Source organism: Apium graveolens, chromosome 9 (genome assembly GCF_009905375.1).
Source record: "Apium graveolens cultivar Ventura chromosome 9, ASM990537v1, whole genome shotgun sequence".
NCBI lineage: Eukaryota > Viridiplantae > Streptophyta > Magnoliopsida > Apiales > Apiaceae > Apium > Apium graveolens.
Genome location: NC_133655.1, coordinates 1,637,505 through 1,662,439, shown reverse-complemented (window position 1 = coordinate 1,662,439; position 24,935 = coordinate 1,637,505). Strand labels below are relative to the sequence as shown.

General features: G+C 37.1%; 2 protein-coding genes across 2 annotated transcripts; both read right to left on the bottom strand.

The window, feature by feature from the left end:
- Positions 1-13,588: 13,588 nt before the first annotated feature.
- Positions 13,589-19,120, bottom strand: LOC141684642 (NADP-dependent D-sorbitol-6-phosphate dehydrogenase-like). The gene is made up of 6 exons (XM_074489714.1): positions 18,794-19,120; positions 17,363-17,457; positions 17,142-17,259; positions 16,481-16,613; positions 14,212-14,431; positions 13,589-14,094 (listed from the first exon to the last, which is right to left on the bottom strand). The coding sequence occupies exons 1-6, from the start codon at positions 18,924-18,926 to the stop codon at positions 13,864-13,866; spliced, it is 930 nt and encodes a 309-aa protein (XP_074345815.1). The 5' UTR covers positions 18,927-19,120; the 3' UTR covers positions 13,589-13,863.
- A 2,692-nt stretch (positions 19,121-21,812) lies between these two features.
- LOC141686762 (NADP-dependent D-sorbitol-6-phosphate dehydrogenase-like) lies at positions 21,813-24,630 on the bottom strand. Its single transcript, XM_074491820.1, has 6 exons — positions 24,375-24,630; positions 24,137-24,231; positions 23,678-23,795; positions 22,900-23,032; positions 22,353-22,572; positions 21,813-22,260 (listed from the first exon to the last, which is right to left on the bottom strand). The coding sequence occupies exons 1-6, from the start codon at positions 24,505-24,507 to the stop codon at positions 22,030-22,032; spliced, it is 930 nt and encodes a 309-aa protein (XP_074347921.1). The 5' UTR covers positions 24,508-24,630; the 3' UTR covers positions 21,813-22,029.
- Between the last annotated feature and the right edge of the window lie 305 nt (positions 24,631-24,935).

The following is a 24,935-nucleotide window of genomic DNA, read 5'->3' as shown; positions in this document are numbered from 1 at the left end:
AAGAATTCAGAATCTGCCTTTGGATAATGCACAGAATGCTGCATCCGTTGAAAGTCATAATTCAGCTTCCGTTGAAAGAAGCAATGCAGCATCCGTTGAAAGACAAAGTGCATCATCCGTTGAAGTTCATAATGAAGCATCCGTTGATCACAGTCTGTCAACGGATAATCAATTCACTTCATCAGTTGATAGAGCTCCCAATTCCTTTCAAAGGATCAGCAACTCAGGGGGAGTTTCAACCAATCAACATTCTATCTCACATCATGACAATACTGAGGCAACCTCATCAAGAGCTAATCTACCACCTCAAAGAAAATGGACCAAGAATCACCCTTTTGAACTGATCATTGGTGATGCTACATCTAAAGTGCAAACTAGAAGGGCTACTCAAGATGAATGTCTGTATAGTACCTTTCTATCACAGGAGGAACCTAAGAGAGTGGAAGAAGCTATATTGGATCCAGATTGGATTTTAGCAATGCAAGAGGAGCTAAACCAATTTGAAAGGAACAAAGTATGGAAGCTGGTACCCAAGCCAAAGAACAAGAGTTCTATTGACACAAAATGGGTATTCAGAAACAAGATGGATGAAAATGGCATTGTCATAAGGAATAAAGCCAGATTGGTTGCTAAAGGCTATTCTCAACAAGAAGGAATAGATTTTGATGAAACATTTGCTCCAGTTTCCAGACTTGAGGCCATCAGAATCTTTCTAGCCTATGCAGCCCATGCCCATTTCAAAGTCTATCAAATGGATGTCAAGAGTGCATTTCTAAATGGAGAATTGGAGGAGGAAGTTTATGTAAGCCAACCTCCAGAATTTGAAGATCCAAACTTTCCAGACTATGTGTATTATCTGTTGAAAGCACTCTATGGACTAAAGCAAGCACCTAGAGCCTGGTATGACACTTTGTCAAAATTCCTTCTAGATAATCATTTCACAAGAGGTACTGTTGACAAAACTCTCTTCTTTAGAAATGTTAATGGCTCTAAAATACTTGTTCAAATTTATGTAGATGATATTATATTTGGATCTACAGATGATAAGCTTTGTAAAAAGTTTGCTAAGTTAATGCAAAGTAAATATAAAATGAGCATGATGGGAGAGCAAACTTATTTTCTTGGTTTACAAGTTAAACAAGTTAGTGATGGAATTTTCATTAGTCAAACTAAATATATTTATGATCTTTTAAAGAAGTTTGACTTAATGGATTGTTCATCTGCAAAAACTCCCATGGCCACTGCCACCAAACTTGAATTAAACAAGGCTGAAAAGTCTGTGGATATTTCAAGTTATAGAGGCATGGTTAACTCACTTTTATATTTAACTGCTAGTAGACCTGATATAATGTTTTCTACATGTCTCTGTGCTAGATTTCAAGCTGACCCTAAAGAATCTCACTAAGTGGTTATTAAAAGAATCTTCAGATATCTCAAAGGGACTCCAAATCTAGGAATTTGGTACCCTAGAGAGTCTGCTTTTGATCTAATTGGCTACTCAGATGCAGATTATGCAGGCTGTAAAATAGACAGGAAAAGCACAACTGACACCTGTCAATTTCTAGGGAACAAGCTTGTGTCATGGTTCAGCAAGAAGCAAAATTCTGTTTCTACATCAACAGCTGAAGTTGAGTACATTGCTGCTGGTAGTTGCTGTGCACAGATACTATGGATGAGGAATCAACTATTTGACTATGGTTTGACTGTTGACAAAATTCCAATATTCTGTGACAACACAAGTGCCATTGCCATTACTGAAAATCCAGTGCAGCACTCAAGAACCAAGCACATTGATATCAAGTACCACTTCATTAGGGAACATGTGATGAAAGGTACAGTGGAACTTCATTTTGTTCCAAGTGAAAAGCAGATTGCAGACATATTTACCAAGCCACTTGATGAATCAACATTCACAAGATTAGTAAGTGAGCTAGGTATGCTTAATTATTCATAAATTTATATCCTCTATATAATCTGCATTGAAGCCTGAAATGAATTTGCTGCAAGAACAAAGTTGGCTTTAAGAAAGACCTATCCTATCAACGGATATTCCCTATCCGTTGAAAGCCAAAATTGTCTAATCAACGGATGATCATTATCCGTTGAAAGACAAATACATTTCTGGTAATTTTATCCCTCAACGGATAAAATAGTGTTGGTCATCAACGGATAACTACTTACCTTATCCGTTGAAGTGTCACATCAGTTACTTTCAGTAAGTCACAGCCGTTGATTTCTTTACTTAACCGTTGATACAGATATACACTGTTGTATGTATTTGTATTAAAGGCAGTTTAGAATTTTTACAGTTTTATTTATTCTTGAACGGCTGTAATTTACTTAAAAGTATCATTTTATTTACGTTTTAATTCAAGAAAGTATAAAAGCCCATTGAACTCTTATTTTCACTTTACGCTTTCTTGCAATTTTCATTCTCCTTCTCTCCCACAATTCTCAAGTTTTTCTCTGCAACCTCTACTCACAACAATGGCACCAGTAGTCAAAATTATGTCTCAAACAGGATTTGTTTATGAAAAGAATAATTTCGTAGCCTTGGTTGAAAAGAATGAAGCCCATTCTGATTATCACAAGATGATGGACTTCATCAAAAACTGCAAACTAAGCTATGCAATGCTGGAAGCCCCAACCATCTACTGTGAGGTAATTGAGGAGATTTGGACAACTGCAGAGTTCAACTCCACAGATATGACTATTGCCTTCTCTCTCAAAGGTAAGGATTTTTGCATTAACTGTGATGATATACAGTCTTGCTTTAAGTTGCCTGAGAATAATGCCATGACACCACACACTGATAAAGATGTATCTGCTATGTTAGATTCCATATGCTACGCTTTTGATTCTGCTAGTTTAGGTAGTATTAGAAGGAAAGGCCTTAGGAAAGAATGGAGTTTTCTTGGAGATGCCTTTATCAAGGTTTTCTCTGGGAAGATTAGCAATTTTGATGCCATAACTTCATCTCTTGTTAATATGCTTTATATGCTAGTTTCTGATAGGTACTTTAATTTTAGCAACTGTGTCATGCTAGAATTAGGTTCCAGATTAGGTAACAAAGCTAATAGACCACATAACATCTATTATGCTAGATTTTTTATGTTATTGGCTAACCATGTTGCTGAAGGATTGGTCATATCAAATGAGAATAATAAACTCAAATGCTGGGCACAAGAGAAAAGGGTCCTTGCAGACCTTGTGAGAATGAACCTCAACAGCCAGGTGCCATTGGTATATTTGCCAATCATGAATGCACCACAGGTAAGTGAGGTAAACACTTCTATAACTCCTACTATTTCCAACCCCGTTGTTTCTTTGCCTTCTAGTGTGGCCATGGAATCTGTGTCTTTGTCCAAACAGGTTCCTACCAAAGCCACCAAAACTAAAGTTTCAAAACTCAAGTCAAAGAAAACTACCTCTGTTGTTTCTCAAAAGACAACAGTTGTAACAACTACCAAAAACCCTGAAGGGAGTGAACAAGGTGTGAGTAGTGAGGGGAGGGGTGAACATCAAGAAACCCCCCAGGATAAGGTGGGAGAGGTGAGTGGTACCCAAGCCAGCCAAGCCACAGTCTCTCAAAAGACTGTGGTGGTTCAAAAGGAGTCCAACACATCCCTAGTTGCATCCTCCCAATAGGATGTAACTATTGAAAATAGTCCCCAACCAGGGACACAGAACAAAAGAGGGAGGGACACTGAAGCCACACATTCACCAATTAAAGCCTTTTCAAGGAAGAAGAAGGCCAAGACCCTAGTTTCCACACAAGGGGCACACACAGCACAGATACATCCACCTGTATCTGAGCCTTCTCAAATTCAGCTTGATGTGATTCCAGCAAATGTGGAGTCACAGCCCCATTCTCTCATAATAGAAATACACCAATCATCAAACTCTCCATCACCCTCTCTGGATGTGGATATGATATTCACATCAATTCCTGATTCTCCCTCATTAAAACTCAGGGAGGAGCCCCACTCAAAACCTGATGATCATCATCTTTTAGATAATTTGTTGGATCATCAGCCAATTCTTTCAGATATGGTTGAAGAATCTGTGTCACCTCACTTAAAATCAATTCACACAGACTCAACAATTATGTCACTTTCTATATCTACATCTTTTCCTTCTTCAACGGATATCTCTCATCCGTTGACAAGTGGTTGTTCTTCAACGGATAAGCTTAACAGCAGTTATCCGTTGATACCATCAGTTTTCACTTCAACGGATACTCCCTATCCGTTGATGGTCTCTACACACATAACAGAAACAATTCCAACTGTAGAGGACATGGCTACTGTACAATCACTTTTAGGTTTGAGGGAAGGGAGTGATCTTTTGAGTGAGAGGCTGGGTTGCTCCCAGGCAAAAGGAGAGGTTGAGAGTCACCATATGCATGCTATTTCTTCCAGCATGGCAAAAATGAGTGAGGGGAGTGCCACCTTAGAAGGTGAGGGTGAGGGTGTGAGGGTGTGTGTGAGCCAGGGGGAGCCCCTGATGCAAGTAAATAGAGAAAAAGAGAGAAAGACAGGTACAGAAGCTATAAGGGTGGATCCAGCCATTGCTAGTGAGTCAATGAAAGTGGATGATGCAGAAAAGGAAAGACAATTTCAGCAACATTACAAAGTTGTAATTGATAATATTTCCTTGGATGCTGACACTTTTACTCATCCTGTCTCAGCCTATCAATTATTGGCTGCTCAGGGCAATGTGGAGGCAGAACAGACAGTAAACATTGTACACACTTCAGAATCTCTTCTCAGAGACAAAGCTGCTGTTAACAAGCTGCCTTCTCAAGCTGGTGAGCCATCTGAAGAATTTGGAGTAAATTCTAATGATGATGACTCTGATTCTTTGGATGAGAGCATGAACTTAGGGGGAGTGGCAGGCCCAAGTTCTGTTCCAGATCTTCCTGAATGGGCATGGGCAAAAGCATCAACACCAGGAGAGTTTGGTGTCACTTTGGTCAGACAAGTCATGACAATTCAGAAGGCCCTTCAGGAGACTACAGATGCTGGTACCAAGACAATTCTTCAAGCTCATCTGGAATCTCTGCATCTCCTGCAGTTGCAGCACTTCAAACAGAATCTAAGTGTGGATGAGCTCAAGCAGGATATTGCTGATCTAAAATCCTACAATGTTGAGAAGTTGGATTCAGTCATACCTTATGGTACTATGCAAGATTTGTTGGGGAGACTGAGGAAAGAATCTGATGTTGACAAGAGACTGGCCAGATTGGAAACCAGAGTTCAGATCATTGAAGACTCTATGGTCACCATTCTTCAGAATCAACAAACTCAAACAAATCTACTCATGCAGCTGGCAAATGCACAAGGCTTGACCCCTACCCTTGATGATAACAAAAAGGGGGAGAATAAAAGGGAAAGGGAATGAGAGCCATCAACAACAGTTCAAATTTCTCAAGTGCTAGTTCCTGTCATCACCACTTCTCCAATTATTCCAATCAAAGGAAAGCTTGATGGAATTGATCTAATCCAGATAGCAGCAGCTGAATTGCAAGTCAAAGAGCAAAGGAAGAAGATTGATGAAAAGATGCAACAAATATTTGGTTCTACAACTTCTCAATCACAATATGTGAAGCATAGCACAAAAGTGGAATCAATTATTATGGAGCTCAAGCCAGTAGGGAGGAATAAGGTTGGAGAGACTTCTTCCAAGGATCTGAAACCTATGGTTCTCAAGCCCAACAACAGATCCAATAAGGACTCTACAAAGAATCCTCTGAAAGAAGTGGATTTTCCTCTTCCAAAGGCTGATGAGGACAAGCTTTTGGGTAGAAGTATCTCAAAACTCAAAGAGACCATGAATGTGGCTGTAAGGAGGAACATGGCTATTATCTTCAGAGAGGGAAAGAGCATATGTGTGATGCAAGGACATCCCAAATTCTCAATAGCCAAGAGGGAAGAAACCAGAAGGTTGAAGGAAGAAGCCAAACAGCTAAAGGCTGACAAAAGAGCACAAGCAAAGCTTGAAAAATAGCTAAAATCAAGTCAGGCTGAAGAACAGAAAGAAATTGAAGACAAAAGTGAAGATGAAGCTATGGGGGACATGGTTGATACTGATATGGAGGAAAGAAGTAAGGGAAGAGAAGAATGGCAAAAAGGGAACAGAAAGAAGGTCAATGCAAAGAGAAAGATGGTAGATGAGACTGAAGAAACCCAATCAATATCCAAATCACTACCCTCTATTCCTGAACCCATTGTGCCTGACCCCTTCATGAACATTCATGGTGAAACAATCATTCCCAAGAAGGAACCAATTGATTGGGACACCATCAAATTGCCCACCTTCCTAACCTCTTCTCCACCATCAAAGAAGCAGAAAAGAAGAATCAAATCAATACCCTCTAAAGCCTCAATCAAATTCACACAGAAGCCTAAGCCTAAGCCTCAAGCCTCTAAGGATGATTATTTTCACATCTGTGACATAAAAGAATTTTCAGACATTGAACTCTATCTGGATGAGCTGGAGGAAGTAAGGGGAATAGCTGCCTACAGACAGCTACCAGAAAGACTAGTGTTCAAATACAAAAGATATGGGGAAAGAACCTGACCTCTTTACAGAATTCTGAATGAAGGCTACTCTACCTTGATTAGAGTCTACTCATCCATACAAAGGGATTATGGCTTTACCAGGACTGCCAAGACTGAGATTCTCAACAAGATTGCCAACATAAGGAAAACTTGGAGGGAGCCCAATGCTTTGCCTGGAACATTACTCATTCAAGAAAGAGGAATTATAATTTACAAATCACCTCATTGGTTGATGGAGTTCAGAGACAACAAAGGAGTCAGAAGATTTTTCAGAATTGAAGATCAGCTCAAGATTGCCAGTAATGAAACTCTCAAGGATATGCAATCTAAGTTAGACATCAATGAAGAAGATGAAGCTGAATTCTACAGACAACTTCAACTTCAAATAGAGGAGAATGACAGGATGCTAGGAAAGAAAACAAGGAATCAAAAGAAAAGAAACTAATCTGCTCAGGCTAAAGGAGCACCCTTGGAAACAATGTAACTCTTCAATTCCATCTCAGCATACACATTTTTGTAGCACTTTTGAATTTCTGCTTTATTACAGTTTATATATTTGTCAAGTGTTTTGTTATCATCAAGCTAAACCCAAATTTATGCCTGCAGTTATAGTAGACATAAATAGGGGGAGATTGTTAGGAATATGTGTATTAGTTTGATGATAAGTTAAACAAAACACTTAAGTAGAAATATAGTGTTTGTAGCCTCAACGGATAAGACCATCTTGGCTGTCCGTTGAAGGAGTAGTTTTACTTAGCAATAAGTTTAGTATTGTAGCACATTTCATTCTCTGGATTCAAGTTGTAATTCTTAGATGTTGTAGGAAATTATCAGTCATGTTGACTACTAGTGGATATGCAAATAGGAGGGCTAATTGTAAATATTTCATGCCTTGTAATTTTGTATAAGTGAAGAAGTATCAACTGATATTGAAGACCTTCAACGGATAAGAAACAACGCTTCAACGGATGTCTCCAATGCTTCAACGGATAATATCCATCAACGGATGAGTGCTTCAACGGATAAAGACTTCAACTGATAATGCATCAACGGATAAAGCTTCAACGGATAAAGCCTCAACGGATAAGGCATCAACGGATGAAAGCTTCAACGGATGCTTAGTTCATTAGCAGTTGATAGTGACAATTCACAAGCTGACAGAGGCACATGGGTTGACAGAGACAAACTGGAATGTGGAAGCCTCTAGGAGGAATCAAGAAAATGCAGCATTTCCATTCTGATGCAAACAAGGAAGTATTCAAAGATCTACAAATTATCCTAGATTGCATTGGATAGAGAAATGACGAAGAAACATGTGAAGAATCTTTTTAATTGTATTTTACAGTTTTGTCTTCACTTGTAAACTTGGTGATATATAAACCAAGTAGCAGCTAGTAATTAGAAATGAATTTTTCCTGAGATGTTTAGAAATATCCAGAGAGAAAATCATCTAGTTTGTACTAGGAAGCAGCTGTGATTTAATCACAGATTTTCTGAAATAACACATCTCTGGTGGAACAACAAATCCACCAGAAAAGTTTTTAAGTTCTTTGTGTTCTTTACATTTGTGTTTGAATATATATCTGTCTGTATCAGCTTCAAGCAATTCACACACATTTGTTCACTTAAACACTTAGCCTTAGAAACTACTCAAAACTTGAAAAAGTTTTGAGATTTACATTCAACCCCCCTTCTGTAAATCTCATTGTTAGTCCACTGGGAATAACACCCGTTGCTGATTCTCTGACATCGACTCCGCCTGTCGGCATTCCTCGAGACTACGTCCAGACCGGTGAGGATGGGTGGCTCCCCGGGTATCTGCCCGCAGAATTTCCCGACCATTAGCATCTTCTTCCACTAGCTCGATGATTGGGGATGTGTCATTGGAATAGTTCAGGCACCGCGGGGTTATCGGCACACGCCCTCCTTCGGTGCGGCCATGGCCGGTTGAGGCATCCCTATCAATCATGGGTGTTTTTCCAGGTGCATGAGTGGCACGGCCGCGGAGAAGACCCCTCTTAGCCTTGCGCCGCTCCACAGTGCTCAACCTTGAATCGAAGCCGTTCAAAGCATCGCCCATGCGATATAGTTGTTCCAGTAAATCGACGTTGCTGATGAGCACAGGCGACTGTCCCCCAACGTCCGGCGTGGGACGATCAGTCATTGGCGGAACATAGGGTTCATATTCATAGCAGTGATTAGAATCTTCTTCAGAACTTCCATCATAAAAACTTCCATCACGAAATTGAGACATCTTTCCTCCTAGATGCAGATCCTGTTCGCCCCTCCTTCTAGCGCCAATTTGTTGACGGAGGAATTTGGTATCAACAAAGTTTGAGGTTCGTAGCCGGAAACAAGATCTGTGATGGCGGTTCTTTGTCGGAACGTGAGCAGTAGTCGGTGGATCCAATGAACAGTATTCGTCGGAAAAGATGAACAGTGTTTGGTGGTGTTGATTATTGGGGGCTGAGATTGCTTAGGGTTACTGGTGCCTCCTTTGCGCTCTCGCTTCTGAACCCTTACAATTTGCCTACGTACCCCTATTTATAGGGGATCAAGCCCGCGTAGATTTCTTATCCCGAGGCCCAGTAGGAAATCCACTGGAAACCGTCTTCTACTAGCTTTAGGAATGTCCGCCGATGAGGCCCAACCACAAAGGCCCAAGGCTCATCCGCGGCTTCGAGACTTCACGGATGAGGCATCTCCCTGGCCAAGGATAACCCTCCGCTACCGGCTGTTTCTCTAGTCCACGGACGCAGGTATAGCCGTGGTTCACCCCAAATATTGGACGCATCCTTGTCCCCCGATAAGGAGCCCCTACCAGATTACAGGACAAGTGATCCCAAGCTTTTGGGCGCAAAGTGCAGGATACTCCGAAGTCTCCCAACGAGGACACCCGTTGACTACAGAGACAGAGCTCCCAAAGCACACACCAGATTTCACCCCACATCCCCAATGAGGACACCCATTGACTACAGGAGGAGGCCTTCAGTCCAGGCATACCCCTGGAGGTCTCTGACTACGGATACCGCCTTTCCTGTAGATGTGCTACGAGGAGCAGTTTTTCAATAGAGTACCTGCATCAAATAGGTTAGTAATAACATTCTCCATCTTCCTTGAATCTTCCAAAGAGTTCATCCAAGTAGCATGTCAAAGATTCATTTGTGTGCCAAGTAGAAGTTAAAGGCGCGCCCAAACATTCCTGCATGTTGGCGCTGCCCTGTGTCATCTGCTTTTGACCCTCCCTTTGTCTAACTACATCATAGGGCGCACCTTAAATTACTCGCCATTAGGGCTTGTCCCTACTTTGTCCAGTAAAATTAAGGCATGAGTCTGTCAAAGTAATCATATCCAAGTAATCCGTCCCAGAAGCCTTCCTTACTCAGGGCGCGCCCTAAGGCTCACCATGGAACAGAATCCAATTAAGGAACTCTTCACTTCCTCTTAAATAATTGGGCGCGCCTCCTCATTATATTTGAGGGCGCGCCTTTAAGGCATGAAAACCACAACTTTCAATCAGCTATTCAGTCAATGGAGCGCGTTCTTAGGGCGCACCTTCTTTTTTATGGAAAGTCAATCTTATCTTTTCCCATATTTTAGGCGTTTCTTCTTCGATTTTGCCTATTTTATCAATCTCAATCTGAATATTGTTTATACCAATTTTTGGGCATAACAAATGTTATTTTGTATTAAATTCTAAAATTCATTAATAAAACCAAAATATCGTACCGACCGATCGACTGCATCATTTTAAAAGATATTTAAAACGTGAAATTCGATGGTTTAAATTTTTTATAATTAAGTAATAAAGCCTGAGTACCATATCGAGCGACCATCTATATCTTTAAAATATATTTAAAATATTTTGGCCCTAAATTTGTGTTTGACGATGAATAATAATTATTGTTACTTGTGTTTGATATCTGATGACATGTGTATCAGTTTGAAATAAAGTCTCTAATGCATTAACGTTAACAACTTAACATAGAGGCATATATATATATATATATATAAATTATTACAGCTTTATAATTACAAGATTATAGTTTATTTTTGTACGATTAGACTTGAAAACATAATATATTAAAAAGTTTATATATATTTAGGAACAAAATCAGGATCTTGAAAAGAAAATCACAATTCAATTCGTATACAAATTTTTTCATATTTGTTCGATCGGTTGATTATTTATTCTAAAGGTAATTAGATAAAATTTAGATAAATATGTAAAATATAATTTAGCGTGTACCAAAATACAGTACTCTAACAAAACTTTCAATGTTTAGTGTTTTATATAAGAGTAATAGATAAATAATTTTTACTTCAAATAAGATTGGTGAAAACAAGATACCTGAAATCAAATAGGATTAGTAAGGACATGGGATGTTAATATATTTATAGGACATCAGTTACCTGCATCATGTATGTTTGCAATTCAATAGCTCCTTGAAAACATATAATGGCTGCTGCTAAACGGTTTCGTAAGTTTCTCTCAGAAGAACTTGTAGAGCAGATTCTTGTAAAGATATTATGTATAAGAACTATATTAAGATGCACCGCTGTCTGTAAATCATGGCTTTCTCTAGTTAAATCTCCGCAATTCATTAACACTCATCTCTCTCATCCAAACCATACCAAATATTTATTGTGTAAGCATCATGGATGTCATGAAGTAATCTCGCTATATACGGATAGTGAACCATATGAGAAGTATTGAACATTAGGGTTCCCATAATTTATCCAGATACATGGCTGCTGCAATGGAGTTATTTGCTATAGGGAGCTTGGAGATATTGTTTATCTCTGGAATCCTAGTATTAGAAAACTCAGGGCCGGCCCAGAGGGAGGGAGAAGAGGGCGACCGCCCTGGGCCATACATTTAAAGGGGCCAAAATTCAGAAAATTTTAATAATATATATATATATATATTATATAATATATACACACATTTCATATAAAAATCAAAAATATTATAAATATGTGCTTGTACTTTTCTAGTTGTAAATTTTAGTGTGTGTTATTTCAAAATTTTACAAACTTGAACTTTTTCATTTTTAATTAATAAGTTAGGTTTAAGATTTAATAATATAATTTTATTTGAATTATCAATGTATTATTTGGTTTAGAGTTATTAAATTTACGAATGATAATTTTCTTCTGAACTTATTTCAATTTTTTCCTTTTGTACTTTCATTATATTATGCAGTTATCATATTTAACGTGATCCAAATACAAGTAAGGTATTATCATATTTGTTAAATTACCGTCATTGAGCATTTGAAAAGTTCAAGTTGATCGATTGCTCTAAAACCCGTGTAATGCACGGGGTGCTCTAGATTGTTTCTAGGTGAATTGGTTATAGATTAGGGAAGAAAATTAGGGCACTTTTTTTCATTTCGCCCCGGGCCCCTGTATGGAATGGAACGGCCCTGAGAAAACTGAAAGTTCTTCCAGAATTTCGAAAATCTGGTACTTATGTAAAAAATGCTATAAGATTTTGGTTTGATGCTGAGAAAAACGACTACAATGTTGTCAGAATTGCTTATACAGAAGAGACGTCTTTTGTTGAAGTCTATAGTCTGAATAGTAATTCTTGGAAGAAGATCAATCAAACCTTTCCAGGTGCATGCCACATAATTGATTCTAATGTAGTGTATGTTAAAGGAACATTGTACTGGTTGGCACAACAAATGAATGGGTGCATAAGTTTTGTTTCGGTGGATATGAAGAATGCAAAGTTTCAAGAGAAATTTATACGAGATCCGTGTCCAAACACTTTTTTTTTGTTGGAGATGACAACAAGGGTTATACCGTGGGATATGGCTTGATTTCAAAGGAAAATATCATCATTGAGGAAGTTACCCTGGTGGATGGACTCAAGCACAATTTGTTGGGTATCAGCCAGCTTTGTGATAAGGACAACTCAATAACATTTAATTCTGAAGCCCGTGTTGTGACCAACAAGAAAAACAACAAAGTGGTTCTTACTGGAGTGAGAAAAGGAAATGTGTATTTAGCTGACTTCAACTCATCAAATGCAGAATCTGTCACTTGTCTATTTAGCAAGGCAAGTCAAGATGAAAGTTGCCTATTGCACAAGAAGTTGTCTCACCTTAACTTCAAGACTATGAAATTTTCAAGACTTAAATTTATACGAGATCCGTGTCGATGAAAGTTGTCTCACCTTAACTTCAAGACTATGAAATCTTCAAGACTTAAATTTATACGAGATCCGTGTCGATGCACTCTTTTTTTTCTCACACGAGCACATGCCGACTTCCTTGCTATTTTTAGATTGAGATGGAAATCTTCACTCCAATCGCGGAATGGTAGTAGCGTGGAATTATATGATGAGAATCTCACTAAGTTTTCGCTAGATTTAGATGATGACAGAGGCAAAGATCTGTTTCTGCTAGGTTGTAGAAACAATGGTGATGCTGCACTAATTCAGAGATCAGACTCAAAGCCGGAAAAGATACTTTCATATGATTTTGCTACCAAAAAATTAAAGGATTTGGGTTTCGTCGGACAATGCTCATCCTTGGCGAGAACACTTCCTTTTGTTAAGAGCCTTGTTTTGCTAAATGACAGTGATGTGCAGAGGTCTTAAGCATAATTAAAGATCTTTCCGAAAAGTGAAGAATCAACGAATCCTAAAACTTAAGCAGGTTGATTGGTCCGGTAGTCCCGTCCATGGTTTTACTGACAACTCTAAATGATAAGTTCACATTAACTGGATTGATCTCAAGATTATTTAGAAAATAGTCAAGTTAGAGTTTCCGGGAAGATATAGCCAATGGGGGTTTTATAATCTGCAGTGATTCTTTAGTTTCGGAGTCCCTCGAGCTGCCTAGCTCTCCTGAGAAAAGCAAGTCTGAACAATGTGCTGAGATGGATCAATGAGATTCAGAGAGGCTTTTCTACTTCCAATAGGATTCGTAAAAACAAGAAAACCTGAAACCAAATAGGATTCGTAAACACAAGAAAACCTGAAACCAAATAGGATTCGTAAAAACAAGAAAACCTGAAACCAAATAGGATTCATAATCCAACCCCTTCGTTAAAAAAGGACAATCTATAGAATGCAACAAAGATAATAAAATGCATAAAGGGAAATGAACATTATGGTTTTTCACTGTTAGCGATCATAGCTATTCTAAAATAGAAGGTCTTAAGCATGGGTACAAAGTCCATGGCATTCCATAGAGAATATCATTGTTCACACTGTAGAATAGCGCACGGTTCTGTGAACCGACTTTTCGACATACAACATTGTTTATACTTGAAAGGTAGGAGGCCCTTAAGCATAAAGATTGATTCCCCAAAACTTGGCAGGTTGATTAGTCCGGTAGTCCCGCTCCATGGTTTTGATGGTGTTCATTTCATCTTCGTTCAACTCAAAGTCAAAAACTTCAAAGTTTTCCTTGAGCCGTTCGAGTTTAGATGACTTTGGGATGACAACTGTGTTTCGCTGGATTCCCCAGCGGAGAACAATTTGAGCTGCTGTCTTCTTATATTTCTCAGTCAGACCCTGATAGGGAGTAGGCAAATATATTCAAAAAAAATTGCAGTGAAGCAAAGCATAAGCAAGGAACTTAAGTTCAGCTTGAATCTGAACATAGTACATTTATTAAGTATGTCAACCAACCTTAAGAATTGGATCCTCCAAGCAAGATACTGTACCAAACCATTCCGTGTTGGCCACAGCACCACCTAGTGGTGTGTGGGCTGTAACACAGACACCATGCTTTTGACAGAAATTGACAAGAGAGTCGCGCTGAAAGTAAGGGTGCGTCTCGATCTGATTTACAGCAGGTTTCACTTTAGCGTATGCCAAGCAATCTCTAGTTAGGAAAATGTCATAGTTGCTGCACACAGAAGTTGTATCAGTGCAAGCCAACAAAATGTACGTCAATATGCCATCATAGTTGAAGCACAAAACCAATAATTTATACAAGTAATATTCCTAAAATTACAGCCTAGTGGATACCCCTCACTGATGGGGTAAGAGGCTGGAATTAAGGTTCCGGTGGAAATACGATAGATATTTCTCACAAAGAGAAAACAAATTTAATTCGATTGTTTAGATACAAATAAAATTTTGCTTTCAAACAATATCGACTCCTGTATATGAGTATACTAAAACTAAACAAGATTATAAATAAATTTTCGCCTATAAAATTATTACTAACAAATTCTAGAATAGTCTATTTAACGGGCTTCCACAGCCTTAATATTGTTCAGCCCAAGTCTCTTTGCTCTTCCTCTTAGGTTGTCCTGCATTCGTCCGCTAAAGAATCTAGTTAAATAAACAGGAAGGAAGACGATAACCTGCCGAAGACCGGTGCATGAGAGAGAGCACAAGGAAGAGTATATGTGGTGCCTTCTTTGACAACATAGAAAGTGTTCAGACAGGCAGCATTATGTGCATCACGATTTCCAACTATAGGATAAATACTTGCTAATTGTAGGATAGTAGAATAGTCTATCTAACGGACTCCCAAAGCCTGAAATATTGTTCAACCCAAGTCTCTTTGGGCTTACTCTAGGGCAGTCCTACATTCCTCCGTTAAAAAGAACTCGACTTCCTCGAGTTCAATAAACAAGAAGGAAGAAAATAAATTACCAAAGATTGGCGCATGAGACAAACACAAATAATTTTATGTGGTACCTCCTTTACCTAAAAGGTGTTCAGGCAAGCAGGCATCACGATTTAAAGGGCATGAATGTCCTAAATGAGGTGAAAGAGTTTTTCGTGCAAGACATCACACATAACATTATCATTTAAACTTCCCAACTAAGAAATGTTCCCAAACATCATTCCCGAACTCAGGTCACCAAATAACTTTCCCGAATTCGGAACTTTGTCTCATCTGTCCCGGCTATATTTCGTAAGGTTCAAAATGATGCTCCATTTTAAACCCAACTGTTGAACTGCATAACTAGACATTACATACGTACAACTACACATGTCAAATGCAGTAATCATAGAACATAGTTCACCAAGACATGCAACTCAATTATGAAATTTTTGTTAATGATGTTGTTGCTTGTCTAAAGCTGTCATCTCATCTCAAAATTGTATTTCTACTTTACCAACATGACGATTGCTCTCCTAATATAGGAACTGTTCCTTGTATTTCATAATATTATGAAATATTATGTCATCCGAAAAATGCTTTAAGTTGTGTAGCCAATCAAGAAACACATCTCTTGAAGTGTGTCTTAAAAATTCCCCTAGTTGTATACTTGTACTCCACTACTCCTATAACTTGATCGCGTCTGCAAGATGTCTTTGGGTTGGCACTACTCTCCTTGGAGTTCCGGATGACCAAGTAAATGATTATGTTTTTATTATTTAGTTATCAGTTAACCCGTGCATTTATTAGCTAGTGTATGTTAAAAGAAAAATAACATATCCTAAATAGAACAAGATTCTTAAAACTACAAATTTCCTACTATAAGATAATCAACTAACTTAGCTCTAGAATAGGCTTACAGGCTTCCAAAGCCTAATATAATATTTAACCTAAGTCTCGTCTTGGGCTCCGACATCACTCACCGTTGCTAAAAAGCGATCGAAGGTTCAAGTCTCCAGGCTGATAAATGAGTACTGAAATTTCTTGTAATTAACTAAACCCTACATGAAGAATAATCTATTATGCATCTTCAGTTCACTTGGGTTGCCTCCTAGTGAATTGTGTGCATAAGTATTTAATTTTTATGTAATTGACATCACTCAAAAAAGTTAATATTGATTCTTGTCATAGACACATTACACCAAGGTATTAAAGATGTCCATCTTGGTTGCATTCATCCTATATATGATTATCTTACGGTACATAACATGTTTTCATGAACTCCACACATAAACAGAACAAACTGGGATAGAAATGTATTAGAGTTTGTGAAGCCACCTGATTCCTATGCTACGAACCAAGCCCGTTGAAACCAGCTTTTCCATATCACGCCAAGTAGTTTCCAGGGTTATGGTAGTATCGATATCCAGTACACCATCTTCACCCAATGCACTCCCAGTTGCACCAACTCCTGCATATAATAAGCCAGAAGCAAGCGTTTAATTAGCAATAGCATTCCCTGTGAGGCAGAACAGATATGGTTTAACATAAACCTCGCAGAAAGGGACTAGCATGTGGTAAGCTACCTATTAGCTAAATTTTTAAAAGTACAAACGTTTTGACAATACAGCCTACTCACAAGAATCATTTCATTCCAAGGCGTTCTTTTTAATTTTTCTCATATGCAGCTTTTGTATACTTATATACAATTAAATCCCAACTAAAGATAGAGATAATCGGTTGGTTGGTACCCTAGGCATATCAGATCTCAAATAGCATGGGCTTCCATAAATTATAATAATATACATTTGAAGCTGAAATGCAGATTTTGAAAAAATATTGGGTTTTTTTTTAATAATTTTAAAAACTTCTAATTGGGTTATAGATATAGGATACTGTTTATTATATATACAATGATTGGCTAAAATATATAATATATATATGTGGGTAAATCAGAAACATGTCAATGGTGAGACTTGAGAGTTAAAGCAGGAAGCACCAGTATGTCTTGTAGCAACAGGGAAGTGAATAAGGTACAGATCTAGATAATCTAGCTGCAGCTTCTGGAGACTGTCTTTACAAGCCTCAACGACATGTCCATGGTCTGAATTCCAAAGCTGCAATCACGACATGTAATATAAGAAAAACCCTCCATTGTCCAACTTAACTCTAGAATATGTAATCCTTAAAACAGAAATCAATAAATATAACCATCCTTGCCTTGGTTGTAATGAAAAGATCTTCCCTCTTGACGAGTCCTGAACTAAATGCCTCTGCTAGTGCCTCCCCTACTTCCGCTTCATTCTTGTAATCAGCTGCAAGCAGTAATAAGTAGCCAATCATCATTAAAGCAACAAAAGGTTAAACTACCACGACGAAGTTACAAAATTAAAATGAAGGAGACACACTGTATATAGCCAACCAATCCAAACAATAAAATCTTCTAAATCAATTCAGCCCATTCATTTAATCTTCTTTTTTCAAATCATCAAAAATTCAATTCAGTTTGAGGACGAACCTAATCCTACCACTTAGTAACTGTCCGAAATACCTCCCAAGACCATATATTCCCTACTTACTCGCTAGTAGATCCTCTACCGACTTTACATTTAAGGCTGCTTACACTATAACATATTAAATAAATTATCGGATAGCATCCTCTTAGACAAATCAAGCACTAAAGATCTTAGACAACGTCTAACTTCTTCAAACATTGCTTTAATCACTTGCTCAACTAATAAGTCTAGCCATAATTTATCTTGCTACATTATTAACCTTTCAATCAATTAGTCACTCGCTAAAAGGTCATTTAATCTTTTATCTTGAAATCATCAAAATTGCAATTTAATATGAGAACGAACCTAATCCTACCACTTTAAATAACTGTCTGAAATTCGTGCCAAGACCATATTCCCTACTCACTCGCTAGAAGATCCTCTGCTTACACTCTAACATATTATATAATTAATCGGATATCCTCTTAGACAAATCAAGCACTAAAGATCGTAGCACAGCATCCAACCTTGAACATTGCTTCAAATCACTTGCTCGATCGATCTTCCTACATTATTAAGCTTTCAACCTAATTTCGATCTTGCAACATTACTAAGCATTCAATCACTCCACCAACTCTACTTAAAAATCAATCTCGCAACATCACTAAAACGCACACATTACCAAAACTAAACACAATTTTACAACATTTCAAAAAAACAACTTCTTTAACATATCCAAAACTCACTACCACATTCAACAAAACACAAAAGACCAAAAGGGTATTAGCAGATACACACACAAATCATAAATGTCAAGAAAAACAACAACTTTAACATATCCAAAACTCACTACCACATTCAACAAAACACAAAAGACCAAAAGGGTATTAGCAGATACACACACAAATCATAAATGTCAAAAAAAATAACAACTTTAACATAACCAAAACTCACTACCACATTCAAGAAAACACAAAAGAGCAAAAGGGTATTAGCAGATACACACACAAATCATAAATGTAAAAAAAAAATAACAACTTTAACATAACCAAAACTCACTACCACATTCAAGAAAACACAAAAGACCAAAAGGGTATTAGCAGAAACACACACAACTCATAAATCTCATAAAAAAGAGACAAAATAAAAACAATACCAGCACAATCGAAATGACGATAACCAATTTTGATGGCGTGAAGGAGGAGATTCTTGACGTCTTTGCCATCCATACGCCAGACACCAAGACCAATAATTGGCATTTCGAATCCACTGTTTAGTTTTATCGACATTTTCAAGTTGAGATTTTTGCTTGATTTCTCTTTAAATCTCGCTGTAGAGTGTAGAGTCTGAGCTGAGAGTGTGTTGTTTAATGTTATTATTATTGGGTCAGTTTGAGTTCTTTGGTTGGGTAGTTGGGTTCAAAGGCCCTTATTGGCCTTGTTTCATTTTTCTGACAAAAAGTAGGTTACTGTTTGTTGTTGCCGGAACCTTTTTTTTGGTGATTTTCTATATAAAAAAAAGTGTTGGGTGCACGAGTTAAGTTTGTAATTAACAAAATTACCAAATACTCTCTCTGTTTCATTTTATCTACGGCTTAGTTTTGTGCACACATTTCAAGATGTATTAACTGTATAATAAAAATTATAATTTTTTTTTAAAAAAAATTATAAATAAAAATTTAAGTTATACATTTTTATTCAGAAAAAAAATTAAAAATATTATTATTTTTAATATACGGTCAAAATACTTGAAAATGAGTGCAGAAAAGTCAAATTCCTTTTATAGAAGTCAAATTGACCAATTTTTGACCAAATATTACACATTACTCTTATATTTTTTTAAAAAACTTAAAATGATATATTAAAGTAGATTATATCTACTTTCCGGTGATGTAACTTTTTTATTTTGTTAAATTATAAATTCTTAATAAACTTCGGTCAAACTTAAGTCAATTTGACGGACACAAATTCAAATGTGACAACTAAAATGAGATGGAGGGAGTATTTGTTTTGATTCCCTTTGAAATTGTAATGATTGCACATAGGATACTTGGTTGCAACTCGTACTTTTATAGATTTTTTTCACAAAAACCAAGTTCTTCAATTGCAAAAATACTACGAGTGAATTATTTATGTTACTTTTATAGTTTAATTCCTTAATATTTTTTTTTAATTTTTTTCTGAATAAAAGTTTTATGTTTAAGTTTTTATTAAAAAAATTAAAAAAATATATTATGAAACTATATTTTATGAAAATCTCGAAATGCGTGCAAATAGTGTATGTGAGTATAAGTTTTTAAATTTTTTGTTAAGATATGTTCTGTAATTTTGGAAATATTTTGTAACTATGTGTGCAGGTTGAATTTTAAAAAATATTTACAAAAATACGTTCTGCAAATTTGTAATCATATTTGGAAGTTACAACATAATTTCTAACCGAAATGCAACATACAATGCCAGCTAAATAAGTTTTACAATTAAAAATAAATGAAACCTATTATATAACATCGTATTTTTGTAAATATTTTTAGAATAAAATAATATTTTGAAAATATTTTCAGGAGTTATTAAAATTTCAAGTAATTTTACAAAAAGTTGTATTTTTATAAATTCCCTTTTATATTATTGCAAAATAAAAACTAAAAAAATATTTTTACAATAACTTGAAATACTTGTTACTATTATCTTGCCTTCTCTTTTTATTTTTCTTAGTTTCTTCGATAAAGAGCTCTGCTACACAGTGTTAAATGACCGGAGCTGAGGTTATCTTCTATCCGTGAGATAGACTTTAAGAACACACAAGCACTGTGTGTTCTTGAATGTTCAACAAGAGTGTGAGAGGAGGATTTGTGAAGTAGCATTATAACTGGACCATCTAAGCACAAAATTGATCCGAATCTTCACAGTATATACCAATGCAAACTCCAGAGTCCAGAGTGGTGTGTGTGTGATGTGATGTGATGTGATGTGATGTGATAACATGGGATGATTTTAACAATTTTAACATGGGATGATTTTAACAATGTGATCGGATTTACGTAGTTAAAAAGTATAAGATCATGTTCGGACCTTCCTCACCTTGAGGTCGTAGTGCGACTGCTTAAGTAATGTGGTATCAGCGGGAGGGATACGAATTCGATTACGATTAAGGGGGAGTGTCAAAGAGTATAAGATTATGTTCATTGTTATTTGTGAGCATCATACCATATCGTACAGACTCTTATCATATGCTGCAAAGCACTTGCTCTGCCTCTCTCACAAACGACGTGATTTTGTGCAACTAAGAAGTTACAACTTACAACTTACAACTTACAACTAGCTCTTCCTGTAATGCCATGTAATTTTCAGAGGAATGGTTGTATCAATCTCCAACACACCTTCATCATCCAAGAAATTTTGAATTGTTAAATTCATTACCATTCGAAAACAAACATTTGTCCTTGACAGTGTAGCATGTGTAAATCACATCACTGTATGGAAACACAGATGGTTATACCAATAACAAACAAGTGTTTGCTAACAAACAAAAACAAAAACACTACCCTGCTCGTTTTCCACTAAATGAATCACTATGTAAAGTGACTATTTTGTGGAAGACTTGACTTGTTAACGGACACGTATCAGTAACGACAGCGAGAGAACGTGAAGCCTTGTACCTGCTTTTTCTGGGACCTTCCGTTGATCATGTGTACGCACTTTTTCCTGTGGCAGACGATTGTTGTAATCATCTATCTGTTATAACTTTTCGCGTATAGGTCTATCCGTGCTTGTAACAGACAAATGGTTAGCAACAATCGTTTGTTAGGGAGCAGGTTTCTTCTTCTATGATCAATTTCAGCAAGGCAAGTGCACTTGATGAACTTCTTATTGTCATTATGCTTTCTACATTATGCATGATTCAAATGAATACAAAGATAAACTTGTCTTTAATCAACTAAATAAGATGAAATAGTGACATATAGGTCTATCCGTGCTTATAACAGACAAATGGTTAGCAACAATCGTTTGTGAGGAAGCAGGTTTCTTCTTCTATGATCAATTTCAGCAAGGCAAGTGCACTTGATGAACTTCTTATTGTCATTGTGCTTTCTACATTATGAATCAACTAAATAAGATGAAATGGTGATATAAATTGCTCAAATGTTTAGGAAATAAAGCAATACAAACAATAGAGAATGAGGGGAAGTGGTTGAATAAATAAGAATACAAAGTGACCAAATCATGGCATTTCCCATTTACATATGATGGGTTATTTAAAGGCTTTATGCCTTGTACAATTACTACAACAACTCAACACACATTCCCCTCCACACACAATAGCAAGTAAAAATGACAACCACTCTGAATTGTGGAATAACAATGATAAAAATACAGTGAAGAATGTGTTATGCCATCAAGCATAAACATCTATTCCCCAAGCTTTAGCAGGTGTGTTACTCCTTTGGTTGCGCTCCATTGTTTTGATGAGCTCCATATCTTCCTTGCTCAACTCAAAGTCAAAAATGTTGATGTTTTCCTCGAGTCTTTTAGTTTTCGATGACTTGGGAATTACAATTGTGTTGCGCTGCACACCCCAACGGAGAACAATCTGAGCTGGTGACTTGTTGTGTTTGTCAGATAATTTCTGAGACAGACACAATCAAACACTTATTAGTATGCACTCAAGTTCTCAGAAAGTTTTGTTATAGTATGTGAATCGCGGAGTTTTGAACCTACCTTAAGAACTGGATCATCTAAGCACGAAACTGATCCAAATCGCTCAGTATTAGCCAATGCGCCGCCTAGTGGTGTGTGTGCTGTGATAGCAATGCCATACTTGTGACAGAATTTGATCAGAGAATCTCTTTGGAAGTAAGGGTGCGTCTCGATCTGATTTACAGCAGGCTTGATCTTGGAATATGACAAGATATCTCTGGTCAAGTAAACATCATAGTTGCTGCACAGACAGAAAAAATACCATCAGAATCATTCTAGAATCTAGATGAACCCGAAATCGAGCTATCAGCCTTTTGTTAGATGTAAGGTTAAAAGTCTCTTATTTTCCATATATAGACTCGTGAATCAATAAATAATGAGTAGACACTCGACTGCACGGAACCACCTGATTCCTATACTACGTCTATATATAGACTCGTGAATCAATAAATAATGAGTAGACACTTGAGTACAGGGAACCACTTGATTCCTGTACCACGACTATATATAGACTAGTGAATGGATAAATAATAAGTAGACACTCGACCATATAAAATTACGGGATCACCTGATTCCTATGCTACGGACTAAGCCCATTTCAACCAGCTTCTCCATCTCATGCCATGTAGCTTCCAGTGAAATGGTTGCATCAACCTCCAAAACACCTTCATCATCCAAGATACTTCGAGTAGTACCAATTCCTACAAACCAACAAAAATGGTAAATATAAATAATATTCTAAAACTATCAGTCCAATTAACAGTGTTGCATGTGTACATCACATCAAACACTAATGGCTGGACCAGTTGGAAACAAGAAGTAGTATTCATAGAAAAACAAAAGAGTTTAAAAGTACCATCATATGCAAAGTTCACGTAATAGAACTGAAATTGAAAGAACGTGAAAGCTTGTCGTTGTTTTATCAACTTGGCCCTTTATCTCAGGTGCTTGTGGTGTGTATTTATTATATTTTCGACTTTTTTATTTATTATATTTATGTCATTCCAAATAGTGAGGACTGAGGACCATGTTTAATATGATGGTCGGAGTGTGATTACTTTTTAATATCTTATGTTTGACCTCATAACTTTAGTTAAGATATTTTTTGAATATATATAATAACGACATGTTGCGTGATGAGATAGTCCAGTGGTAACTTTCTTTTCTCGGGAGTCCCGGAAGCTTCGGATCTTTAAGTTCGTTCAGTACACGAACATGAAAGGAGGGAACGTAAAGTAACAAACATGAGAGGGAAGTTATCGAATCTTTAAGTTCGTTCAGTACACGAACACGAAAGTAGGGAACGTAAAGTAACAAGCATGAGAGGGGAGAGTAGGAATTAGCACCGGAATGTTTAGAAGCCATTGGGAAGTGAATGAGGTAAAGATCAAGATATTCTAGCTGAAGCTTCTTGAGACTGTTTTTGCATGCCTCAATTACATGTCCATGGTCTGAGTTCCAGAGCTGCAACAAAGTACAAAAAAATTATGAGAACCACTGAACCAGTACTACGTTTTTGTAACACAAACCTTATAATACTCGTTATTTTTCTGCCTTCCGGTAAAGATCTATGAAATTTGAATATTCACGCACACATTTTAACAGTCCACGTTCTGTACTGTATTGCAGGATGGGAAATGACTACAGTTCGATTTGTTGTTTGTTTTCAGGCAATCTTGAACGAAATTAACTGTAATTTAAGGGTCTGAAAATATTAACAATCTGTATTTTTTAATTTTATTAGAGGTAAAATTACGACGAGATACTGAATTAGTAAATACTGCAGGTCTGCAGCAGATCCTTGCCTTGGTAGTAATAAACAGATCCTCCCTCTTGACAAGATCAGTATCAAAAGCCTCTTTAAATGCCTCCCCTACTTCTAACTCATTCTTGTAGTCAGCTGCAAGCAAATTCAGCAATAGTTAAGCATCACGTTGCCATGCAAGAACGATGCATGTACATAAAAAAACTCGTAAGTGTTGAATAGTATACGATCCAGTAAACATAATAAATGTAAAACCGAAAAATTGACAGGAGCCATACCAGCACAGTCAAAGTGACGATAACCAAGGTTAATCGCGGAAAGGAGGAGATTCTTGATTTCATTACGGTCCATACGCCAGACGCCGAGACCCAGAACGGGCATTTTAAAGCCGCTGTTAAGAGTTATTGCCATTGTCAAACCTAACAAACGATAAAAGATTTTTAGAACTGTGTTGTGTAGCCTAAAAAACTATCCTCCTTCTTTCTCTACTCTCCTCTTGTGTTGCTTCTGTTTTGCTTGCTGCATCTAAGAGCTAACAAGCTACCGGTATATATAGAAGTTTGTAATTAATTATAGGGTCCTGAATTTTCATTTCTCAGCTTCCATGTGGTGTATATCATTCTGTCTTGTCAATTTAAGTTATCTCTTCCATTCTTTGGCTATGGCCATAAGTGAGCTTACGCGTGTCCGTGTTCAAGCGCTAGCTAGCTCCACATACATTGTATTTAGGGCTTTAACGGGTTTCCCAGGTTTTTAATTGTTCATGTCAAATATTTATTCGAGATCGAGTAAATGTGCGGTGCGGAAACAATAAAACCGTGTTCGATAAACATTTTTTT